This window comes from Humulus lupulus, chromosome 8, assembly GCF_963169125.1.
Source record: "Humulus lupulus chromosome 8, drHumLupu1.1, whole genome shotgun sequence".
Lineage (NCBI taxonomy): Eukaryota > Viridiplantae > Streptophyta > Magnoliopsida > Rosales > Cannabaceae > Humulus > Humulus lupulus.
The window spans coordinates 71271928-71297029 of NC_084800.1; the positions used below are offsets into that span (position 1 = coordinate 71271928).

Below are 25102 nucleotides of genomic sequence, written 5' to 3' on the forward strand. Positions count from 1 at the left end.
TGGGTACGTACCCAAACCCTAGAGCTTCTTTGTCAAATTTTTGTTCATGTGTAACTATAAATATATACATATAAATTTTTCTACGTGCCCTCCATTAACGATGGAATTGGATTCTGTTAACGGCCACTTGGGAATCGCTGGGTTGATTGAGCAAAACGCCTTTATCCAACTCTTTCTCTTTTTCTTTATTCCTAAAATTTGGTCGGTTGTGAACTTTTTGAACTAAATGACATCTTTGTTAATTTAGTAGTACTGGAATCATTTGTGGATAATAATTCTCATTCTACTATTTATTAATATTCTAGAAGAGGACAAATTTATGGGGATTATATATAATTTAGGACAAAATAAAAATCAAAATCAAAACAAAAGAATGATCGATATTCTCCTCCTGCACTAGCTAGGAAATGAAATTACTGATTACTCCTGTTAATCATATTATTATCTAGTATTTATTAGATGCATGTACTGCATAATTTTAGACAGACAATAACTTTATACCATTTTCATTTATTAGCATTTTAAGTAAATATTAGTCATTAATTTACACAATAATTTTCATTCCTAAAATTTATTTATTTATCTTATACTATTTGTTAAATAATTTTTTAAATAAACGTGCCATTATTGTGATAATGATATGGTCCTTTAGGGACATTCCAAGTGTATATAATAAGAATAAAAAAAGAAGAATGAGATAGACTTTGTTCTTTTGAAAATTGCCTAATTGATGTTTTCTTGGTTCTTTTTTGAGTCATCATGCCCATGTGGAAATGACTTTGTATCGAAATATGGATATGGAATTATATGGTATGAAAAGTTTCATGTATCTGGATAGGACGATTTTGGGTATTATACCCAAATATAGTAGCATGTAAGAAATTAATTACACACAATCAAATCAATATTGTTTTAATATGGAATTTGATTTTGGAATATAAACTCACTCTTACTCGTGCATTTTGAAAAGAGATAACACAAGATTATTAAATTATTAAAATTTTATTGATACCTCTTAGATAAAAAAAAAAGAAAAAAAAGTAAGTCATGCATTATTGAGATTACTACCTAAAGATTAATAAAGTATCTCACACCAAATCAATATAACGATATTAATTTATTATTAATTAAAATTACGAGTTACTTTACTTATTATAAATTAGTTTCGAGATGAAACCATCTAACTTAAAATTACAATTTGTAGTTTTGGATAAAGTATCACTACCAATACATATTCTATAACTTATTATTTCTAGCGATTAGGATTGAGATGTTATTCTAACATGTATAGAATATCCGCGGATAACTCTACCTAAAAAGTTTTTAAAACATTAACTGTAACTACAACATAATAAAAATCCTTTAAGTATATTAATATTTATTCGTAAATATTAATTTGTATTGCATTTAAGTATATTTTATTTATAATAATCAACTAGAAAATATTCAGATTATGTATATATTATTATGATTAATAAAATTTTAAAAAATATATATTTTAATTATATTCATACTACATATACTAATAATAATATTATTTCTATAATGGAATTTTTTGAAATAAATTTAAAATAGTTTTTATTTTATATTTTAAATTAGATGTATTTTGTTGAATATAAATATATAGGACAATTCTCCTATAGGGCTTCACTTTAAGCCCTACCGGTGGGGTTCTCAGTGTTCTCGACTCGTGAACAGTTTTTGACACAATTTTTTTTTATGACCATGTATATTGTAGCTATTTAGAGCATCTACAAATTTTTAGAAAATTCTGAATAGTTTACAGTACCGAAAATTAGGTTCAAACATGTTGTTTTCCACGCGCATAAAAAAAAATTAGTCACGTGTGCAACAACATGTTTGAACTTAGTTTTCGGTAGTGTAAACTATTCGAATTTTTTTGAAAATTTGCAGGATGCTCTAAATAGCTACAATATATACACGGTCATAAAAAAAATTGCGTCAAAAACTGTTCACGAGTCGAGAACACTGAGAACCCCACCTGTAGGGCTTAAAGTGAAGCCCCTATAGGAGAATTCCCCTAAATATATATATATATATATAATAATTACAAATATAATTTTTTTGTATAGGATACCCAAATTATATATAATAAAAGAATTTATGAATAAAATTTGTATTTTGCACTACTACAAAAAAAATTTTTTAGGATATTTTTAATTTTAAAATATTAATTGGTAGCCAAAGCTCCCACCAGAGCTCTGACGATGACGGCGGCGTCACCACCCCATGGTAGTGGTTCGGTCCGATCCTTTAGTGAGTTTTGAAGCCCAAAGCACAAAGAATGCAGTGGTGGTGGTCATTTGGCTTGGGGTGGCTTGAGGGTGGTCAGAAAATGCCCAAAAAGTTTCAGAAACCCACATGGTCATCGAACTTTGGAGGATTCGTCAAGAGGGCTAGGAGGCATGTGAGGCTAGGGGCTCGCGGGGCTCGCGGGGCTGGGGTTTCGGGGACGGGGAAGACTGTGGGCCGACGCATGTAGGCGGGGGGTGACCGTAGAGATGCCGTCGTGGCTAGGCAACAAGCTTGAGAGAGAGAGAGAGAGGGAGAGAGAGGGGGGGGAAGAGATATGGGGGAAGAGAGAGAGAATCCAAGGAAGAGAGAGAGAGAGGATTGTTTTTCTTTTCTTTTGTGATTTAATATATAATAAAACTTTAGTTATATATATATTTAAAATTTTTAGGACACACATAAGTTTTTTAAGGCTCGCACTGCGTGTCTTAAAAGAAATTCTTTAAGAACTCTAAATGAGTGTCATAAAAAGTCCAGGAACTTTTGTAAAAAAAATTCAAATTTTTAGGACACACATTAGTTTTTAGGGCTCACACCGCGTGTTCTAAAAGAAATTCTTTAAGGACTCTCAAAGTCCAGAAAATATTTTTATGGCTCGCATCTATGTGAGTGCCCTACAAAAGTTTCATAAAAGTATGTTTTTGTAGTAGTTGTTATATTTGTATGAATCCCCCTCCAATCTCCTATGTAATCCTAATTGCACTTATAAATGACAAAATCTTTCATATGAATTTATATCCCACTTTGAACTTGATTCAAATAGCCATTGAAATGACGAAACTATTAATTTCACCTCCATATCTAATAAAGTTTATTAAACTAATAACATAATACAAGTATATGTCTGTCTTTTGTATATGCACCCGAATATCAGCTCAGGGCATATTAATCTAGGGGATTGTATTTGCACCCAAGAATATATATAGACACTTCATTAATTAAAAACAATTAATTTAAAAAATTATTTTTAACATTTTTTTTCAATATTTTTTTGACATTCTTTAATATTTTTTTGTTATTTTCAATAATTTTATCTTATTGTCATATATATATTTTAAAAATAATGTATATTTTTTTAGAAAAAACACTTACTTTAGCAAGTTTTTATATTTATTTTTGTTTTAATTTTTGTTATTTAAATATTTTAAATATACATTATTTATATATATTTTTTGGAACATGACAACGAAAAAAAATCAAAAAATGTATGAACATAAGTTGAAAAAAAAATATATATTATATATTAATTTTTTAATAAAAATAGGTTGTCTTAATCAAATTTTAGAGTGCAAATATAATGTCCTTTAATCTATAACGATTATGGAATTAGACAAAAAAAAATTAAGTATTAATAAAATTATGAAAAAATTTAAAATTTATATGTATTTGGTCAATTTTGTCTCACCATTTATGTAAGTTCACAAAAGACCATATTTAACCTAAAACTTAAAATAATGCAATTATAACACTTGACTAATGTAATTTTCACATTAATTTACTATTTCATTTTCATTTAGTCAAACTAAAAACTGCACTCACTCTTAGGACACACCCACAAAATAAGTGTAAATGTGAGGGTTGGCATCAATCTCCAAATAGAGAAGTTAGAATGATAATAAATGTTGGTAAGTGTTTGGGAGAATTTAGAGAATGATTGAGACTGATTGTGGTAAGAAAATGGAGCAATCAAAGAGAGAGAATTTAAATCTCAAGATTTAGTCTAGAATAAATGAGGTGGTGAAGCTCTTTTCATAAGCAAAAGTTTGGATTGGTTTCAATTGTTGGGTTTTGATTATATTAGGTGTAGGATGTTCGTAGCCCTGCATTAACTGTAGGCTAAGGAGACAAATCATCAAATAGGAGGTTTCGCCCGATCTTAGGGTTTGGTGTAGGTGCCTTTCAGTCTACAAGCTGCCTCCAAGGTTTAGAGGGCTGGAGGCGGTTGAAGGCATCATTTTTGTGTGGCCGACTCGGAAACTAATCTCTTGACAAGGCAATGGTATGTGTTTATCCATACGGGGTAACTCAATCCACTTTGAGGTCAAAAATGCCACCTCAGGGTAATAAATAATTCAATGAATTATCGAGCTACACAATGTGTGACCTAGGCCACAAACTCGTAACCTAAAAATTGGGTGATATCCGATGGCACGAACTCGACTAGATGGGTCGGGGTCTGGTCCAAGACCATGAGTACTTCATTGAATGTCCCTATGTCCATGAAACCCATCTCGAACCTAACACTTGGTGTGAAAAATCACCACCAACATAACAACAATGTATATTTATTGTTTGCATTATATAAACTATATGTAAGGAAGCAAGTTTAACAAATTTTGGCTATAAAGTGTCATTGAACACCAATCGACATTGTCACAATCACAAATCGACATCCAATAGGTAAATTCTTATGTTGTGTTAGTAAATATATTATTGGATAATTCTACAGTAAGGGCATAGAAAATGCTCTTACTGCGGGGTCATTTTCTATTTCTAGTATTTGGAAAATTATAATCCAATTGTGTTTTTCATGACAGTGTATATTATAGTTATAGCAAACATCCCACAAATTTTTAGGAAATTCCGAATAATTTACAGTGCTAAAATCAGAATTCAACACGACGTATAAAAAAACGTAGTCACACACACAACTGACTATTTGCACTCTTTTTTGAGTATTGTAAATCATTTGGAATTTCTTTACAATTGCTAGAATGTAAACTATAACCATAATATACATGGTCATAAAAATAAATTTAGTTATAATTTTTTCGATTACCAGAAATAGAAAACAATCTACGACCCCTTACAAAAGAATTATCCTATATTATTAATGTAGATGATGCATGTAAAAAAAAATATATATATTTTTGCACTAGTCCTCTATAATATACATGGTCATAAAAATAAATTTAGTTATAATTTTTTCGATTACCAGAAATAGAAAACAATCTACGACCCCTTACAAAAGAATTATCCTATATTATTAATGTAGATGATGCATGTAAAAAAAAATATATATATTTGCACTAGTCCTCTATTAATTTGGTGGTAACAATAAATTAGAAAAGTAAATTTTTATAATTAACAGATAAAAGTAGTTACGAAATCTCTATTATTTATCCAAAAAAAAATTGTAACTTGGAAATGCTATTTAAATAAAGAAGAAAAACAGAAAACAGACTTTTGGAGAGCTGGGCCACCTGTGCAGCTTAAAACAATAAACAAATATAAAGAAAACGTGTTGAATACAAACTCTGTTGAGTTGGTAATCCAGTCCAGCGCCTAACAAAATTCCAAAAACGCCCAAATTGTTTTTTATTTTTTAAATTTAATTTGGTTTTTTGGTTAAAAAACACAGCTTTCTCTCTCCCCTTTCTCTCTCTATACATGTATATATATTTAAGCCAGCAATCCAAATCTCCCACCAAACCCCCCAAACGCGAAATCTCCAAGAAAGTCAGTCTCAGTCAAGGGAAAAAAAAAAAAAATCCAAAACCCAAAACCCATTTTTGGGAATAGCGAAAACGAAAACAATGTTTCAGGAAGCTCGGGATTGGAACATGGCAACTCAGCCGTACTCAACTTGGTGGACTCGGGAGGAGGATAAGCTGTTCGAGAAGGCTCTGGTCGACTTCGCTCACGACCTGCCCAATCGGTGGGATAGGATCGCCAGCCGGCTGCCTGGGAAGTCCATTCCTGACGTGATCAGACACTACAATGACTTGGTTCATGACGTCATGGAGATTGACTCGGGCCGAGTCGCGCTTCCTAGTTACACAGATTGCTCGGCCGAAGGTTTGAATGGGTGGGACTCCGCTAATCAGATATCTTTTGGGTCCAAGGCCAAGCAGGCTGAGCCGGAGAGGAAGAAGGGAACTCCTTGGACTGAGGAAGAGCACAAGTAATTATTCTTCCTTCTTCTTCATCTCTCTCTCTGTTTTTCTCAATTAATTGCTTTTTTATTTTTGCTGATGATTTAAATTTGTTTCTTCTATTGGATTCTTTTGTCCATTTTTCTACTTTTGCTTTCTTTCATTTCTGAAATTTTTCTTTGGAAATTTTCTGAATTTGGAAAAGCATTCAATTTTACATTTTTTTGGTTTAATTTTGTTTGTTTTGCTCTTAGTAAAGAATTAAATGCTGTCCAGTTATAATTTTTTTTTCTGGGTGTCTTTCTCATATTTTTCTGGGTTTTTATTTTTCCTTCTGTTTTCGATTTCTTTGAAAAAGTAATTTAAACCGTGTTTTTTATTATATAATTTTTTTTTCAACAAATAGAACGTTCTTGTAACGTTTATTTGTACATTTCCCAAGAAAGTTTTTGGTTTCGGCCAAATGGTCCCTATTGGAATATTTTGAATAGTAAATAAATAAATAAATGTTTAGGAATCAGTGGCTGAACTTTTCTAGGAGAGAAACTTGTTAACAGGATCAATCTTCAACTGCTTATTAAACCCTGGTCCTAACTTCATGGTTATTTGCTGCTTAGAATTGACTTTTCCTGGTTTTGTTGAAAGAATGTAACTTTTAATAGTGCTAGGAATAAGTTTTCTCTGTGCAAATTATATAAAATGTTTGAACTTTGGAATATTTAGTTGCAAATTCAAAGATCATTAACAGATTATGTTGTGTTGTTTCTCAGATTGTTTCTGAAGGGTCTCAAGTTATTTGGCAAGGGAGATTGGAGGAGCATTTCAAGGAATGTGGTGATCACAAGAACTCCTACCCAAGTTGCTAGCCATGCCCAGAAATACTTTCTTAGGCTCGAATCAGGTCCCAAAGAGAGGAAGAGGTCAAGCATTCATGACATTACCACAGTGGATGGTATCTCTGATTATGTGCCTTCTGACCAAATGTGCCTTCATCCACCACCACCTCCTAATCAATCTCAACAATTTCCAACAATACAACAGCTGAATTCACCACCAAACCATATGACTATGGCTACTACTCATGGAGGTCCAATGGGGTATCAACATTATGGTTTCCAAATGTGATCTTTTTGTTGCCTCCCTTATAAGACAGAAAGCTTGTGAATATTAGGGAAAGCTTGCATTGAACAGATTATATATAATTTCCTTTGTTAGGTGATGAGGAGATTCTCCTTGTGGTGACAGCTTAGATTTTTGTTATCTGTGAAATATTATTATTTAGACTTGTAAGGGTAGTCTGATTATGCAAGGAGATCATAATCATTTAATTGATAAGATAATTATAATTGGGTTCTTTCTCTTTTTCCTAGTTTTGTCGATAAGCTTTACTGAATTTTCTGCTATTCAAAGATGAAGTGAACACGAGTCCCTTTTATTTGCAACCTTTCATTTTGTTCTGATGATAATTAGTGCTCTCCCTCATGGAAATAAACGAACTTTGAAATTCAAACTCAAGTCCTCCACTTTTGTTCTGCCAGTATATATAGTTATTCAAATGATCTCATTCTACAAAGATTATGCTTTTGGTGGTACTAATGTTTCTCAGTGGTTGGTACAAGAGAAAGGAAAACCAGAAGCAGGGAAAGTTTTGTTAGAGCATTTTTATCATCATAAATTCTTCCTGTGTGAATTAATAAATCTCCATAGATTTGTTCTCTTTGAGTTTCTCAGTTACTTTAACCCCTCCTGTGTACTGCTATACCCAAAAAGTTTAAAGTATTCAAATATCAAAGACTGTGTTTTGTCTCTTATAGCTTCAGAAAGAGAATCCTTCAGGCGCAGTAAGAGAATATATTAAGCTTACAAACGCACTACTTGCAAGAATATTCTGCTATATGCGTTTTGATGTCTTAGAATGTTGAAAGCTGAAAGCTTAAAATAAACTTTAGCGAACCTTTTTCATTATCAGATCCTTGTCATTGTCCAGTGGCCACCTTCAAACCTATCTGTTGGGCGCAGCTATTAGGCCGAAGCCCATATCCATTCGAGGCCCAACCTCGTTAACAAGGACGATATAAGCTAGCGCGTTTACTTGACTACAACGGAGTGCATAGCGAGGACCACGTGTCGAAAGAAAAAAATCTCTCACAAACAGTGCATTGCACCAGTGTTTATATGAAAGATGGGCGTCCCACAAGGGACCAGAATTTGATTTGGGTGTAAATTTAAATAATTATATTGTGTATAGAATATAAATTAGAGAGTTTTATGTAAAATATTAATTTTTGCTAAAAAATTACATTTCTACGGTTAAATATTGTTTTTCAATTTTACGATTTAAATTTTTTTTTATACTTTTACGATTTTATTTTTTATTTTTTTGTGTTATTTTTAGTTTTTTTTATTAATTTTTAGTTGATTCAAGTAAGTAGTTTTTCTTAAAAATTCTATTATTGTAATTATGAAATTTTGAAAATAATATTTTTGAAAACTCGAGTACTAGTAAAATAAAATAAAATGTGTATTTAAAAAAAAATCTTTTTAAATTATAGTAAAAACTCAAATTTTAGCCTACTACTAAATTAATTAAACAAATATAAACATTGTCCGGCTAAGAGAATAATAAATGCTGAAATTAAATAACACAGAAAGGTTTACAGTGATTCTACCTTAAAAATTGAAGTACATTATATACACAAAAAATATATACTTTAGTCACTTTTATTGCGATTAATTGTACATTCATCAAGTCTTAACCTGAATTGATTGAATATATGGTAGTTGAAAAGCTTTAATTACAGAGAGAATAAGAACTCTTTTCTAAAGAAAATATTCTCTTTTATGTTAAGGTCCCTCGCCCTTTATTCATAGTGGAGACTAGGATTATATGAAGTAGATGGCACTCGTTGTTACCAACCAAACGAAGCAAATAGTCAATTACATGTTATCTACGTGGTTTAATGGTCATGCGCGACTAGGAAACATGATAGGTGAGCAGCTCCTTCTTCGGGGAAGCGAATAGGCCTGCTGCACAAGCAACTGTATCCTTGTCGCAAACAACATTTTCATGTATTCCACTCATCTCGCTTTTGCCACATCATTGGCCACGTTATTATGCCCAAAAATGAGTATAACAATGTACAAAGGGATGATCAAATATTAAAAAGAAATAGAAATACATTTAAAAAAAAATTAGTAGTCATCCATGTAAGAATTTATACAAAGAGTAATGATATACACATTTTACACCAAATATTACACACTTATATAGCATGACTTTTTATTGAGCAAAATATATACATAAAATAAATAATAAATAATAGTTTTGCCACTCAAATTATGACCACTATATGATCGTACCCCCGAATGATTCGCGATGTTAAAAATTCTACTTGAACTATACATCTATCTATATAATAAATGTGTAGATAACGAAATTTTTTTGTTTTAATAGTTTTTTATTTTTTTAAGGTTAACTTTAACAAAATATTATTATATTTAAGAATAGTTTCTAAATACTTAAACTTAAATAAAATAAATAATTAAAAAATAAAAATATAATATTTTTGAGATATTTTGCAATGATAATTATTTAAAAATAATTAATATTTAAATAAATTAAAAATAAGATATTTTTCAGATATTTTACAATAATAATTTTTTTTAAATAATAAATAATTAAACAAATTAAAATATGATATTTTTGAGATTTTTTACAATGATAACTATTTAAAAATAATAAATTCATATGTTTTATAACTTAAATAAACATTTAATTAAACTTAAACTCACTTATTAGAATAAAATCATATTAAACATATAATATAATCTACTGTAAATTAGCACCAAATTTTTTTTTTTCAAAAAAAAAAAAACTTGAAAGAAACTTAAATTTAAAATCCGCATATAATATTTAATATTACATTAAACATATAATATATAATCTCTTGTTGTCACTCCCAAATTCATAAACTAGAACAAACATAAACTTAAACAAAATAAATAAATTATTTAATTAAAATACGATATTTATTTCAAAATTTATACAACATTAATACAAATTTAATAAAAATAATTAATAAATTCTATAAATAAAACTAAGCAAACGTGCAAATATGCACGTTTCTTGTATCTAGTATTACTAAAATATGAGACTTTTTTATTAGATTTCGTCCTAAGTAGCTAACAGATTGATGATGTGATATTTTTTCTATTAATGTGACAGTGACATGTGGCAATTTTGCCTCCAAACTTTGACCACTACTAAATTGTGCCATTTTTATTAAAAAAATCTAATTTTTTTCTTAAAAATATTAATTAAATCCTTAAAAAATTAAAATTTAAATAATAACAAATAACTTTTTTTTTTTACTTTTCTTTTAAAATATAAAATAGATTTATTTTAAAATAAATTTTTTAAATAAATACTAAAACAAAGAAAAAACTTTTAGTTAAAGAGGAGGACGAATGACAAAGGGTTTAAACAAATAATAAAACTTTTAATTTTAAAGGAGAAGGGCGAAGGAGAAAAAACTTTGTTTTATAATTTATTTTTATTTTTTATTTTAAGTGTTGACCAGTTGGTTAACGACACTAAGTCAATTTGAACGACAATAAATAATTTGAAGAACTAAAATCAAGTAAAATGACACTAGATATTTATAGTGGTTTGGACCCAAGAGTTAGTAATGACCTACGTTCACTTGCATTTTTATTTATCAAGAAAGTCTCAGACTCAAGATCAAGAAGAACAAGGTTCAACGGAGTTTCCTAAGCCTGAGAGAAAATTCAATTTGATAGGGTTTGTATGTAAAGTATGATCAAGAAAATAATGATTGTGAAAGACCTCCATTTATAGAGTCTCTTAATGGGCTATGGGCCCTACAAAATGATCTAGGTCCTACACGTGTAGTGTGTGATTGTTACAATTGATTACATATTCAAAATAATGCAAAAAATACATTTAAATATCATTTATATAAAATATCTCGTGAAATCCATATCATTCTGGTTGAATGACCTGTCCATTAAGCAGATCTCCCTTCAAGTAGCTTCATAAGGTGGTTGTTCCTTCGACCAATGCCATTCCATTCAAGCAGCAAGCTCCGCGAAAATTCAATCTCTGCAAGGCAAATAGTTTCCTTCATGCTGACAGAGCACACTCGAGTAGTTCTTTCTTCTCGACCAGCTCTTGGGAGTTTCGATATTGTTTACTGCCATGTGTCATCTTCAAACGCCATGTCATCATGTCCAATTTTGATTTAAACATTAAGATATATTTATTTTATATTGTAAAAGAAAAGAAAAGGTAAAAAAAAGTTATTTGTTATTAATTAGATTTTTAGTTTTTGAATATTTGAAAATTTATATAATTAATTTGAAATTTTTAGTATTGTTTATTTTCTTTAATCTTTTAAAATGATTATTTTTTTAATGTTTAAAGATTTAATTATTATTTTTAAGAAAAAAAAATAAATTGGTTTTACGAAATAGGGCACAATTTGATAGTGGTCAAAGTTTGGGGGACAAAATTTCTAATTATTCTACACATGGCACTGCCACATCAACAGATAAAATGTCACATCATCAATTTGTTAGCCACCTATGACGAATCTAATGGAAGTTCTATATTCAAGTAACATGTATAGTTTAGGGAGAATTTTTAACATTGTGAATCATTCGGGGGGTACAATCATATAGTAGTCATAGTTCAGATGTGTAACAATCCAACTATTCTAGACCTTGGACCATTAATAACTACTATACTAATCTTAAGAAAACGTACATATGAAATAACCATAACTTTATTAAAAAAAACCGTAAAGTAAATGTTAAATACATAAAAATTCATTTAGGATATGGGATCCCATTGTTTTGAAAATAAAACAAAACATAACTTAAATAAATTGGTTACAAAATTAAGTGCGGAAAAATAATACATAGAAATCAACTTCATCCTCTAATCGAACGCCCAGTCCATCGATTCCATCCTGCCTCAATACACATCCCCAAGCTGCCAAGAATCTTTCCGCCGCCATAACTATTTTCCTGCACATATAAAACATAAAGGAATGAGCCTAATGCCCAGCAAGGAAAATCTACTACAAGCATGAAACATAATCATACACATAACTATAAGCTATAAACATATAACATATATCTACAAAGACGTACATCATATAAGACTATACTATTAATGGCCATTAAAACATGTGATAAGCCATCTACGTCCCCTTTCTAATATCTGAGGTAGGTTAGATCACATGGTAGGTTTATGATAACCCATCTACGTCCCCTGTCTAATATATGAGGTAGGGTAAATCATAACCATGAAACATAAGAAAATATATTTTCCTTACCAACATAACTTATCATAACATATCAACATAACATATAAGCATATAAAACTATCATATTTTCCTTACCAAAATACCGGGATGATGAGAACAAGGTCAGGATTTTGGAACACTCCTAAAAACCATTAATAGAGAGGTGAGTTTTCTAAAAGAAAGAGATGAAGAGGAATGAACTAAACCATCGAGAAGATACTTACCAACAAGAAATCTCAAGTTCGAAGAGCTTAGATGCCAAATCAAGAATAAAGAATACTGAGTTAGGATTTGAGTAGAGAAAAACTATAAGAACTAATGAAACAATACAGAAAAGGAACTAAGAATAGGAATACCTTTGAAATTGCTATGATCGAACTACACCTCGAAACCGAAATACACTATAATCTTACTTCCCAAGTGTTTATTAAGCTTATAATGATTAAGCTTATAACCTCAACCCAAGTGTTTATCACTCTATAGTCTCACTAGCACCTGGAAGGCTCTGATTAATGCTTGAAGAATGAATGAAAAGGCTTGGTGCTAGGTCCTATTTATAGAGTTCTAGGAATAAAAATATTCGTTTTGGCTTTGAATAAAAATAATGAATTTAATTGAAAATATTTGAATATCCTTCAGCCAAAGGTTTAGGACTTGCTCAAATTGTTCAGAGAGATTTAAGGAGTCAAACTTGATTTTTAAAACAAAAATAATAAAAACAAATAGAATCCTAACTTTTAACTCCCTAAATCTCGTAACTCTAAACTCCCCTGCAGTAAAATCAACATATCTGGAGCTGTATGATTTCGATTTAGACTCTATTTATACCGTTAGAAAGCTAATTCAATTATCTACAACTCTTTAGAAATACTATTTTTCAAAATTCATAACATAACTAGGTCAAAAATAGGTTGGAAGTTACAGTACCCTAAAATTACGAAAAATCTATTTAATTATCTAAATCTCAAATAAATAAAATTGTGACAAATGTCATGTTTCTAACAAATTCTGGCGAGGACTAAGTTTTATATTTTCCTTATTTTATCATTAAAATAATAATTCCTTAATAATCATACATATGACAAGTGTCATATTCGTATTGGCTCTATCTAAACCTTATGAATAACCATGCTCATGACAAGTGTCATATTCTTATTAGCTCTTTCTAAACCTTAGGTTATAATAATTATTATATTAATAACCAGCAATTTTAATCAAACTTTATGTTATAATTAATATTCTTAAACTATAGGTTAAACTTATAAAATCCATAACTATTGCTAGGAGCTTCCAACTAAGTCCCGGCTTGAACTAAAATCCACAGTCATAAACATATTACAACTACTACTAGCTATTACTATTACTACTACTATCTAACTAGCTTAGTAAAGTTATTGGACTCTACAAGATAGCAAAAATGCTATTCATTCTAAAAACAATTAAATAAAAGCCAGGAACAGTTCCCCCATTGACTTGAATTCGGTCTGTAAATGGCGCCTAACATAATAAAATAAAATATAGCCACAGTCACACTTTCTCAATAACGAACATGAGATCCGTCCTAAGAACTTGAACCACTCGCTTATTCTTTTAACTTGCTCGCATTTATCTAAAACAATATACTTGGACGAATGTCTTTTACTTTGGTTGAACTATGCTAAAATCGTGTCCTTTATGTCAATAATACTCATTCCATGCACACAATTCAACTCGCTTCGCTACATTCAAGGAGCACTAGACAATTGTTGTATTTTTGTCATCCGTGTTTTCTCCTAGTGACACATGGCAATCATTAAAGAGTAATTAAGCCTCATGGAAGTTGTTTAAGCTCTTTAGAGCTCCATGGAAAGGAAGGCTTGCCTTTTGTTTGATCGTTCACCGCCTCCGGAGAAGTATGTCCTCGAGGAAGGCTATTTCCCGAGAACCACATGCAGAATGTCCTCTGTAGATCCTCTCCTCCAGGCTTGCAAGATCCATCCTCCGGGCCTGAAGCAGAGTGACAGGTGTCAAGCACAATGGTCTTGGACCACAAATAGATGTTTCGTATTTACTGTTGCGCAAGTCATGGTGTCGAGTCCGTACAAGCGACAAACATGATGTCTCACGATGTCGCCTGACATGCGAAAATGTGCAGCTATTCCCTGACACTATCAGGGACGTGTTACCCAAAATGATAGCGGGTTGAAACCTCGTAATTGGGCCCAGTGTGATAGCCCTGGGCCCACCAGCGTATTAACTCATGGAAAATATTACTTATTGCTCATTTAATGCTCCATTAAGGGAAAATAATTGCAATTACTTCTCATTAGATAATTAATTACCCCCAGCCTTCTATAAATAGAGTTAGGGCACACATTGTAAATAATCCCATATTTTTGTACTTAGAACATTGCTAAAATGCTACCTGAAACTCCATTGAAGCTTGAAACCCCAAGCTTCCTTATTCTAATACAATTGACTCGTGGACTAGGGTTAATTAATAACCTGAACCACATAAATGTCTATGTCTCCTTCTATATTTCTTTATGCTTTTGTTTAATTAGTTGTTAGCGAAAAAACTAATCAACAATTTTTATTAGTAAACTAAATTTCAGGAGTTAATCTTTAAAAAAAAAAGCATGATTTAATATAACTTAAAAAAATAAATTGATCGATAAATTCAATATAATATATAATTATATTTTAATAGGGGGCATTATTTTGCACCCCAAAAATATATATAGGCACCTCATTAATTAAAAAAAAATTTAATATTATTTTTAACACTTTTTCTCAATATCTTTTTTGACATTCTTTAATTTTTTTTTAATTTTAATAATTTTATTTTGTCTTGTTTACATATATATTTTTTTAAATATTGTATAATATTTTATTTTTTTAAGAAAAAAACTCTTACTTTAACAAATTTTTATATTTTTTGTTTTAATTTTTTTATTTAAATATTTAAAAAATATATTATTTATATGTATTTTTAGCATATGAAAAAGAAAAATAAATTAGAAAAAAGTGAGCATAAATTTAAAAATATATATTATATATTAATTATTAATAAAACTAGGATGTCTTAATCAAATTGTAGGATGCAAATATAATACCTTTAATAGTTATAATTGAAAAAAACAATCATCTTGATATTATCCACATAGGCAAACCTAGGCACGACAAGGCGGTATAGCCGCCCCATATGAATTTTTGAGAAATAAAAAATTGAATGTAATTCTGTTTTGCCTTTTAGCACATTTTAATTAAAATTTTGCCATAATGTCCTATTGTATTTGTTATTTTACTTTTACACGTAATTTTTATACTTTATGCTTATCTGTATATTTATAGTAATATAGTTATATATATAAATATTTGCAAATATATATTTTAAATATTGAATTCAATTTTTAAAATTTTGCCCTCGGTACGTACATTTATGTCTGCCAAATTATTCTCATAGGGAAATTTGAGTTTTTATGCTTAATGGGGTTTGTAATTAAAAACAATGCTAGACATTTTGATCATTTCAAAATGATACCACTTATGGATACTATATCCAAAATACACCTATCATTTTGAACCTTCCACTTCTTTCTTCTTTTTTCCCTCTCTCTCTCTCGGTTCGCAGTCTCTCTCGCTCACCGCACCCACCCACCCCGATGACCTCCCAGTCGATTCAGCGAGACCCCGCCCGACAATCTCCTCGTCGATTCACCGAGACCCTACATGACGGCCTCCCTGTCGATTCACCGAGACCCTGAAGCACCGAAACCTAAACTCAAACCCTCGTCTCTTCTTAAACCCTGAAGCACCCAAACCCAAACACTCGGTCTTTTTTCGCCTTTGCCTCCGCCTCTAATAAACGATCCCTGACCCACGGAATTAACAAAGCTAAAGTTTAAGGCCGATATTGATTGATTTTTTCAATTTTTTTTAAAATTTTTTTGTTTGAATGTTGTGACATTCTTCGTTTATTGCATTCTTTAAGCATCTTCTTGAGCATAGTGAGCATATTGATCTGGTTTGTTTGAGTATTTTGGAATGGGTATGTTGATTTCAGAGTGATTTTTTGCTTGTTTTTTTTATGTTACTCAATGGTTCGATGCATACTCGATTCTTGCTCAATGATACCAGGGTTGATATGAGGGGTTCTAGGTGCATGGTCGGTAGGGTTCGATGCATTCTTTATATAGGCTCGATGGGGTTGGCGTTTAAGGGGTTCTATGCATACTCGATGGGTGATAGAAGGGGTTCGATGCATGCTCGATTGGGTTCGATAGGTTAGGTAATTTGGGGTTTTAGTTTTATGCTTTTGTGGGTTTGATGCATGGTCGATTGGGTTCAACATGGTACGCCCATTAGGGGTTCCAGGTTTAAGATTGAGGGATTCGATGCACGCTCGATGGGGGTTCGATGCATGCTCGATGGGTTGAGTATTTTGTTGGGTTCGATGTTGTTTGATGGAGTTCGATGGTGGTTTGATGCATGCTCGAGGGTTATTCGATAGGGTGGGCCTTAGGGGTTCCAGGAGCGGTTTCGATGGTGATTCGATGCATGAACGAGGGATGTTCGATGGGGTAGTTTTTTAATTGAAATGTCCAATTTTCCGCTTTGATGGGTACTCGATAAGGGTTCGATGGTTTCATGTATGTTTATGTTGGGGTTTTATGCCCTAATTAAAACTCATTTTCTTTGTAATATCATTTTATTATCAATAAAAGAATAGAAATAATTTTTTGACTTTGTCAATCACTTTGCTCACAAGTTTTATTTTCATGATTCTTCTTTTGATATAAACTTCTATTAAATCCCGAGCGTATAGCTAATCATATTTATAGTGACGTAATCACAGTGGAATATAAATATGATTATATGTTCAAAATAAGTCAGTCTTAAGATTAGTCAGTGCACAAGATTTACACTGACTTGTCAATCTGCGATATGATCTACTTACACATCACAGTGTTATGTTCTTTCCAGAACATTAACAAAGTAGAGAAGATCGGATGTATTTGTTACATCAGACTGGACCGATATTGACAGTTGATACCATTATTATCTATTCTAGTCATATCATATAGTTGGCCATAGGTCAATTCAATCTCAATTTTGAGTGGTTAGTATTCTAACTGATTGTATTATTTGAGTTCTTTGACTTGTTCGTTACCAGCTTACCCTACGGACTAGCCCATACTTACATCTTGGGAACTCGGTAGTATAATTGAGTGGCAGTGTTAATCATAGATATGAACATCTATAACTTTATATAAAGAAGTGAAATGATGGTTTCCTTTCAGGTTGGTTCAAGGTGCTAAATGATAGAGATCTCATTTCAGTAATTAATATTAGTTTACTGAAATATCATTTACAAGGAACTCAGTGTTTTAAGGATAAAATACAATGAAGGGTAAAAGAGTATTTTAGTCTCATCTCATTGTAGACCGTCTATAGAGGATTGAGTGACAATTATGGTTGTAACAATGGATAATTAATAACATATCTATATTGCTTATAGAGCGTTCTATGAATTCAAGAGTGCAATTTCGAGTCTTTCGTGGAGTCAAGAGAAATTAATAAGTTAGTAAATTTATTTCCTAGATTTACGATAACTTATTGGAGCTTGATTTTATAGGCCCATGGTCCCCATTGTACCTTGGATAAAATAATCTAGATAGTCTCAATTAATTTATTTAATTATCAATTAGAATTATCAAATTTGACCATGTCAATTTTGGATAGTTTTACAGAGTTATGTAATTTAGAGAAGAAAAGAGAAATTATGGCAGATTTATTAATTAAGATAAATTGGTATATAAATTAATAAATAAGTTTAAATTATAAATAATTAATTTGATAAAGGAATTGAATAATTATTTAATTAATTAATTAATAGAAAATAATACAGGTCTTGATTTTAAGTTCAACGGGCTTACAATTAAATGAGAAATTTCACGGCCCAAAGCCCATGAGAATTTCGACCTAGGGTTGTTATTTGGAAATTATTTTATTTATTTTTTAATTAAATAAATGACCTAATTGAGCCTATAAAATTAATGCTAAGTGAGAGTTGAAATCCTATTTCTGAAACACCAGTTTCTGAGAAGATCAAAAGATCTATTAGGATTTAGATTCTCTCTACTGCATAAGTCATTTTCTAAGCCTCAATTTTTCTCTTCTAGTCTTCTTCTCTCTGTATCTATCTCATGTGTGCACAATTGCTCACTCTAGTTGTAATGCCCTGGTTACTCCAAGACCGTTACTGTGAGCTTTGAACCGTGCTTAACTCGCTAATCGAGTTCTTTAGTTATAAACATGCATCTAGGTGTTATTAATAGGTTAAGGTGAAAAACCGATCAAAAGGAAATGATATATTTTATTTAAAACATAAAATTGTTCATGGACCATAAAAACATTTACAAGTTATTTACAATACAAAATGGTCATTACAATGTAAAATTACAACTCGCCGACCTAAGTGGCAAAAATAGGGTTAACCCCCTAGTTCCTCTGAGAAACTCCTGGGCCGTGGTGGTCAAGCGGCCACATATGTACACATCGCCACCTAAGCTTTCCACTCAAGGCTGGGTGAGCTTTTCTTTCCCTTTACCTGCACCACATAGCACCCGTGAGCCAAGGCTCAGCAAGAAAACTCATTGCTGCATGTATATAATATCAAATGATGATCGTGATAATCATACAGGACTTATAGCCCTAAACAGATGAGTGACAGATGTGTAAGTCACTAATATGGGTTCAGCACCCTTCACAAATGAGTGACAGATGTGTAAACCAGATGAGTGACTGATGAGCGAGTAACTAATGTAAACCAAATGAGGGACCATGGAGTTACTAGTGTGGGTTCCGTACCCTTATCCATGTGACGATGCAGTCACCCGGGCCTTTTGGCCCTGGCTCTGAGTGACTAGTCATGGAATTAGACAAGCGCTTTTAGTTTTCAGCGAACTTGGGGTCGGTCAAGCATTAATGCTCATGATGAGTCATTCAATGCTTATGTTGATTAGATCTAATCTTTTTGGCTCTGCATTCATGACGCTTATGCCGCTCCTGACTCATAGGTCAATAACATAGGACCAGTGCTCAGTACTACTGTCGAACTTAACTAGCAAGTCACAGCTTCACAGTCAGTTCTGACACCATTGCCGATTATGACTAATAAGTCAGTGCCATTCACAAGTAAGCAAGATTTGCTAAGCATTTTATATGCAATCAATGTCCACCTTTAAACATTCAACATGCCTCATGAATAACCATGCATGTCACATATGGGGTGCAGTTTTCTTACCTCTGGTTCGAGCGAGAAATAGTAAAAGAACGACCCCTGAGAACGATCATCCATTTGAGTCCTTAGCGGTCACCTAGTCATAACCAAATATAACCTACCTTAATGAAAATTAACCATAAAAGGTTCTTGACCTAAACCTCACTCTCGGGACCCCGAATTGTACCCAAACGGTGAGTAGATTCGATCCTAAGCCAAAAACCCTCAAAAGTGCCCAAAACAGGAATCTGGAAAAGTAGGTTAGCGCTGTAGCGCTACCCCCCTAGCGCCCCAATGCTATAGGCAGAGCAAAAATGCCCCTGGCTAGCGCTATAGCGCTACAACCAGGGTTTTCAACCCTGGTTTTCCCATCCTTTGACACCTTCATTTCTAACCTCAAAAACCAACTTCCAAACCTCATTTAAACCCCCAATTGAACCCAAAAACCATCTTCACATGACCTAGGCATCATAACCCAAGTAACCCTAGCCAAAAACTCTCATTAATTCCCATTATCCAACCTATAAATCCAAGCTGAAATCCAAAACGAAAACATAGCAAACCAGAGTTTTTAATGGCTAGAACCTTACCTCAAGCTCAGTTTAGAACCCTCTTCAATGGTGGAACACAATCCTAAGCCCTCAAGGTCCACTTCCCTAGCTTGAATCCTCAAAAGAAGCTCAAATATCCAAAGGAAAAAGAGAAAGAAATGATGTACGGGAGAAGAGAAAATGGGACTCTGTTTTGGCAAGGTTCTATAGCCGTCAATGGCTGATATATATCTTAGGAGTGAAAAGACTAAATTGCCCCTAGGCTATTTAAAATCCTTTAAAGGCTCCCAAGGGTAAAACCGTCCTTTCCTGCCTATTTCGTTAATCATAATTAACACCCTCCAATTCCCGCTATTCCCAATATTCTCAAATACCAATAAATCATATCCCATTACCCTTTAATTCTGGTAATGCTCTAATCACCAAATTACCCCGAGACTCACCCCGAGCCCCGAACTTAATCCCGTTATGACCAAACCGCTAACTTGCACTCAAAGATCATCTCATGCCGAATGGCTCGAACAAATCCACATTATAATGTGGCCTCATCAATGATTCACCAACATCCATGAAAATACACAATTACGCCCTCAACGGGCCAAATTACCAAAATGCCCTTATGATGAAATGTGGACCCACATGCATGCATTTAACATTATATTATAATATAATTCACATCAACATGCACATAATCATTTAATGGCATAATAAATCAATTATGGCCCTCCCGGCCTACAAATCCAACCATTAAACCTCATTAGGGATTTTGGGGCATTACACTAGTCTAGGTGATTCTAAGGATACTTTGGCAGGTTGTGAAGTAAATTGAAGAACGGTTCAGTTTCTTGTTAATACTCTGCGACATAAAGGATACAAGGGTTAGAGAAAGTGAAGGAAGGACTCTATCATTCCACTGTGTATAATGTAATTGTTCTTATCATTATTTCTGTTTGAATTCAATCTTAGAAACATGTTCTAGGTGTTCTTATATTAATATGTTTAATATAAGATCTACATGAAAGTAAACAAGATCTTGAATAAGTTTTCCCAACAGTTTATTGATGGATTTTCAAGTGATTTTTTAACTATATATATATTTTGCAGATGCCAAAGTTTCCTTTTCCCTTGACATATCACTTTCCCGGTCGAGTCACATATAGGGGTAATGGTTACTTTAAAACAATCAATGACAAGTTTGAGGAGCTCGGGTTGATGGAAAGGGTGAAGGAATCCCCTTTCAAACAGTTTTTCATGGTTGAGAAGTTGGACTTCTCTGCAACTCTCATACATAAATTAATGTCGTGCAAGATCCATTGCAACAAAGAGGGTGAGTTGCATTTCCAATTGGACCATGTAGATTTGGTAGATGCGAGTTTGCTCTGGTTATGAGGTTGAACTTCAGTGTTGGGCCATCTGAGACTTATTTGAAGAATCACTGGACTAGTGACTACTTAATTAAGGAGTACTTCAATGATGAAGAAACAATGAAGATAATGCATTTCGTGGATGCTTTAAAAAACTGCATTGTAGTTGAAGATGCCTACAAGTTGGGCCTATGTTTCTTTGTTGAGGGTGTTTTACTGTCACGAGAGGGCAAGTTAAATGTCTGGATGGATTCCCTCAAGATGGTGGAGGACACTGAGTACTTCTTTACTTACCCATGGGGGAAGGTGTCTTTTAACAAGCTTATGGATGCATGTTAAAAAGACATGCATCATCAGAAGAGGAACTATGAGAAGAAGAAATAAGTTAAGGGGAAACAGAAAGAAGCGAAATACAGTTTGTATGGTTATGTCCCTGCATTGCAGTATTGGGCATATGAGGTGATCCAACAATTTGCATGTGAGTATGCTATTAACATTGGAAACCAGTTTCCAAGAATTCTCAATTGATCGAGCAATAAGGAGCGTCCTATTTCAAAGGCCTACCTTGCATCGATGTTCAAGAAGACGAGTGTAAGTTCTTTTATATTATGTCAAAATACATTATTCTTTGGTGGTTTCAAACTAACTTAATAATTTATGTTTGATGCAGTTGGTTGTGTTTTCCATGTTGAAGCTCCGACCTTCGGAGATATATTACTATAGCACTCTGACTGAGGGTTATGCTCCATTGTATCTTGGGTTGGGCCAAGATGAAGAATGTAATGCCCCAAAATCCCTAACGAGGTTTAATGGTCGGATTAGTAGGCCAAGAGGGCCATAATTGAGTTATTATGCCATTAAATGATTATATGCATGTTTATGTGAATTATATTATTATATGATGATAAATGGATGCATGTGGGTCCACTTTTTCATTATAAGAGCATTTTGGTAATTTGGCCTGTTGAGGGAATATTTATATATTTTTATGCATGTTGGTAATTCATGAATGAGGCTACATTATAATGTGGATTTGTTCGAGCTATTCGGCATGAGACGATCTTTAAATGCAAATTAGCGGTTTGGTCATAACGAGGTTAATTTCGGAGCTCGGGGTAATTTGATGATTAGTACATTACCAGGAATTAAAGGGTAATAGGATACGATTTATTAGTATTTGAGAATATTAGGAATAACGGGAATTGGAGGACGTTAGTTATGATTAATGAGATTAGAGGAGAAAGGACGGTTTTACCCTTGTTAGCCTTAAGAGGGAATTTAATGACCTAGGGGCATTTTGGTCATTTGAACAAGGATTATATTCAACTAGAAGGCTGTAGAAAAAACTTAACCAAAACAGAGCATTGTTTCTTGTAATGCCCTAAAATCCCTAATGCGGTTTAATAGCTAGATTAGTAGGCTAGGAGGGCCATAATTGTTTAATTATGTCATTAAATGAATATATCCATGTTTATTTGAATTATATTATAATATGATGTTAAATGCATGCATGTGGGTCCACATTTGATTATTAGGGTGTTTTGGTAATTTGGCCCGTTCAGGGCATACTTATGTATTTTGGTGCATATTGTGATTTATGGATGAGATCCCATTATTATGGAGATATATTCGAGCTATTCGGCACGAGACGGTCTTATATTGTAAATTAGCGGATTTGTCATAACGAGGTCATTTATTGGGATATTGAGTAATGAGAATGTTTATTTGATGATAAATTGGGAGTTATTGAGATCAGGAGGAAATTCTGAGAGTTTTGACTATAATGTCCCCGGGGGTGTTTTTGGGATCCCGAGCACTAGGTTTTACTAGAGGGAACTGAACCCACCTTAGTGACATTCCAATCGTCACTCATATGTTTGGACTGAAAGTCCTGAATGATTATTATGATTATTGTTGATATTATATTCATGCTATATTGTGTTTTCTTGCTGGGCTTTGGCTCATGGGTGCTACGTGGTGCAGGTAATGGGAAAGAAAAGTTCACCCAGCCTTGAGTGGAGAGCTTAGGTGGTGCTGTGTACATATGTGGCCGCTTGACCACCACAGCCAAGGAGTTCTCAGAGGAACTTGGGGGTTTACCCTATTTTTGCCGCTTAGGTCAGCGGGTTGTAAATTTGAAACAGTAATGACCATTTTGAGTTGTAAATAACTTGTAAATGTTTTTGATGGGCCCATGAACAGTTTTATGTTCTAAATAAAATATATCATTTCCTTTTGGTTGGTTTTCCACCTTAGCCTGTTAATAATACCTAGAATCACGTTTTTAACCAAAGAACTCGGGTAGCGAGTTAAATTTCTGGTTCACCGTAACTGTTCTGGGGTAACCAGGGCGTTACATTTCTTCTTCTCCCGATCATCATTTCTCCTTCTTCTTCCTTTGGATTTTTAAAGCCCCAATAGAGGAATCAAGCTAGGGAACCAAGCCTTGAGGGTCTAACGTTGTGTTCTACCATTGAAGAGGGTTCCATCTTGAGCTTGAGGTAAGATTCAAGCCATGGAAACTCTAGTTTATACTCTGTTTTTCTATTGATTTTCAGCTGGAACTTTGGATTGGAGTGAGAATTCAAGGAAGTTTTTAGCATAGATTGATTGCGTTTTGATGCCTAGGACTTGTAGAATGGGTATTTGGGCTCATTTGTGAGTTTGGTTTAGGTTTGGAGTCAGTTCATGAAGTTTGGAAAGTGGAGATGTCGAAGGGGAAAAACCAGGGTTGAATAACCCTGGTTCTAGCGCTACAGCGCCCAAGGGAGGGCGCTACAGCGCTGTCCGGGGCAAGTCAACCCTTCTTGTAGCGCCAGGGGGGCAGCGCTGTAGCGTTACCCTGTTTTTCCAGAGTCCTATTTTGTGTACTTTTGAGGGTTTTTGGCTCGGGGTTTCAATTCCCAAGGCTCGGGATCGAATCTACTAACTGTTTTGAGTATAATTCGAGGTTCCGGATCTGCCACTTCGGTGGCTCCCGGTCCAGTAACTCCCGTTGGAAAAGCTTGGAGCCCGCTGTTAGGGGTGAGGATCCGGGACCTCCCCGAGCACTCGGTTGCGATGGGAAGGACCAACGGGAGGAGGATTTTTTCTGCTGCTTCCGTGTGCCAGAATGTCTTAAACTGGACGAGGAGGAGATGGGTATCTTATCGGCGACGATGGATGCCTAACTGGTGATGCGATCCTAGTCCAGTTCGGGCAGATCAAGCTAGCTCACGGCGGTTCTACCCTGCCATCTCCGGCATCCTGTGCTCGGCGGTCTGACCGTGGCGCGGGAGGGGTGGCTGGAGTACGCTGTCTTCGCAAGCCTTCCCCGGATCTCCTCCGCGAGCTACCATGAGCCCTTCTTGGCGCGTTTGATGGTGGAATCGAGCTAGGAGTCGAGTTTCGGACTGATCGGTTGAAT

General features: G+C 33.4%; 1 protein-coding gene across 1 annotated transcript; it reads left to right on the forward strand.

The window, feature by feature from the left end:
* The first annotated feature begins 5720 nt into the window (after positions 1–5720).
* On the forward strand, positions 5721–7630 carry LOC133797741 (transcription factor DIVARICATA). The gene is made up of 2 exons (XM_062235761.1): positions 5721–6217; positions 6959–7630. Exons 1-2 carry the CDS (start codon positions 5850–5852, stop codon positions 7311–7313), a joined length of 723 nt encoding a protein of 240 aa, XP_062091745.1. The 5' UTR covers positions 5721–5849; the 3' UTR covers positions 7314–7630.
* Positions 7631–25102: the final 17472 nt, after the last annotated feature.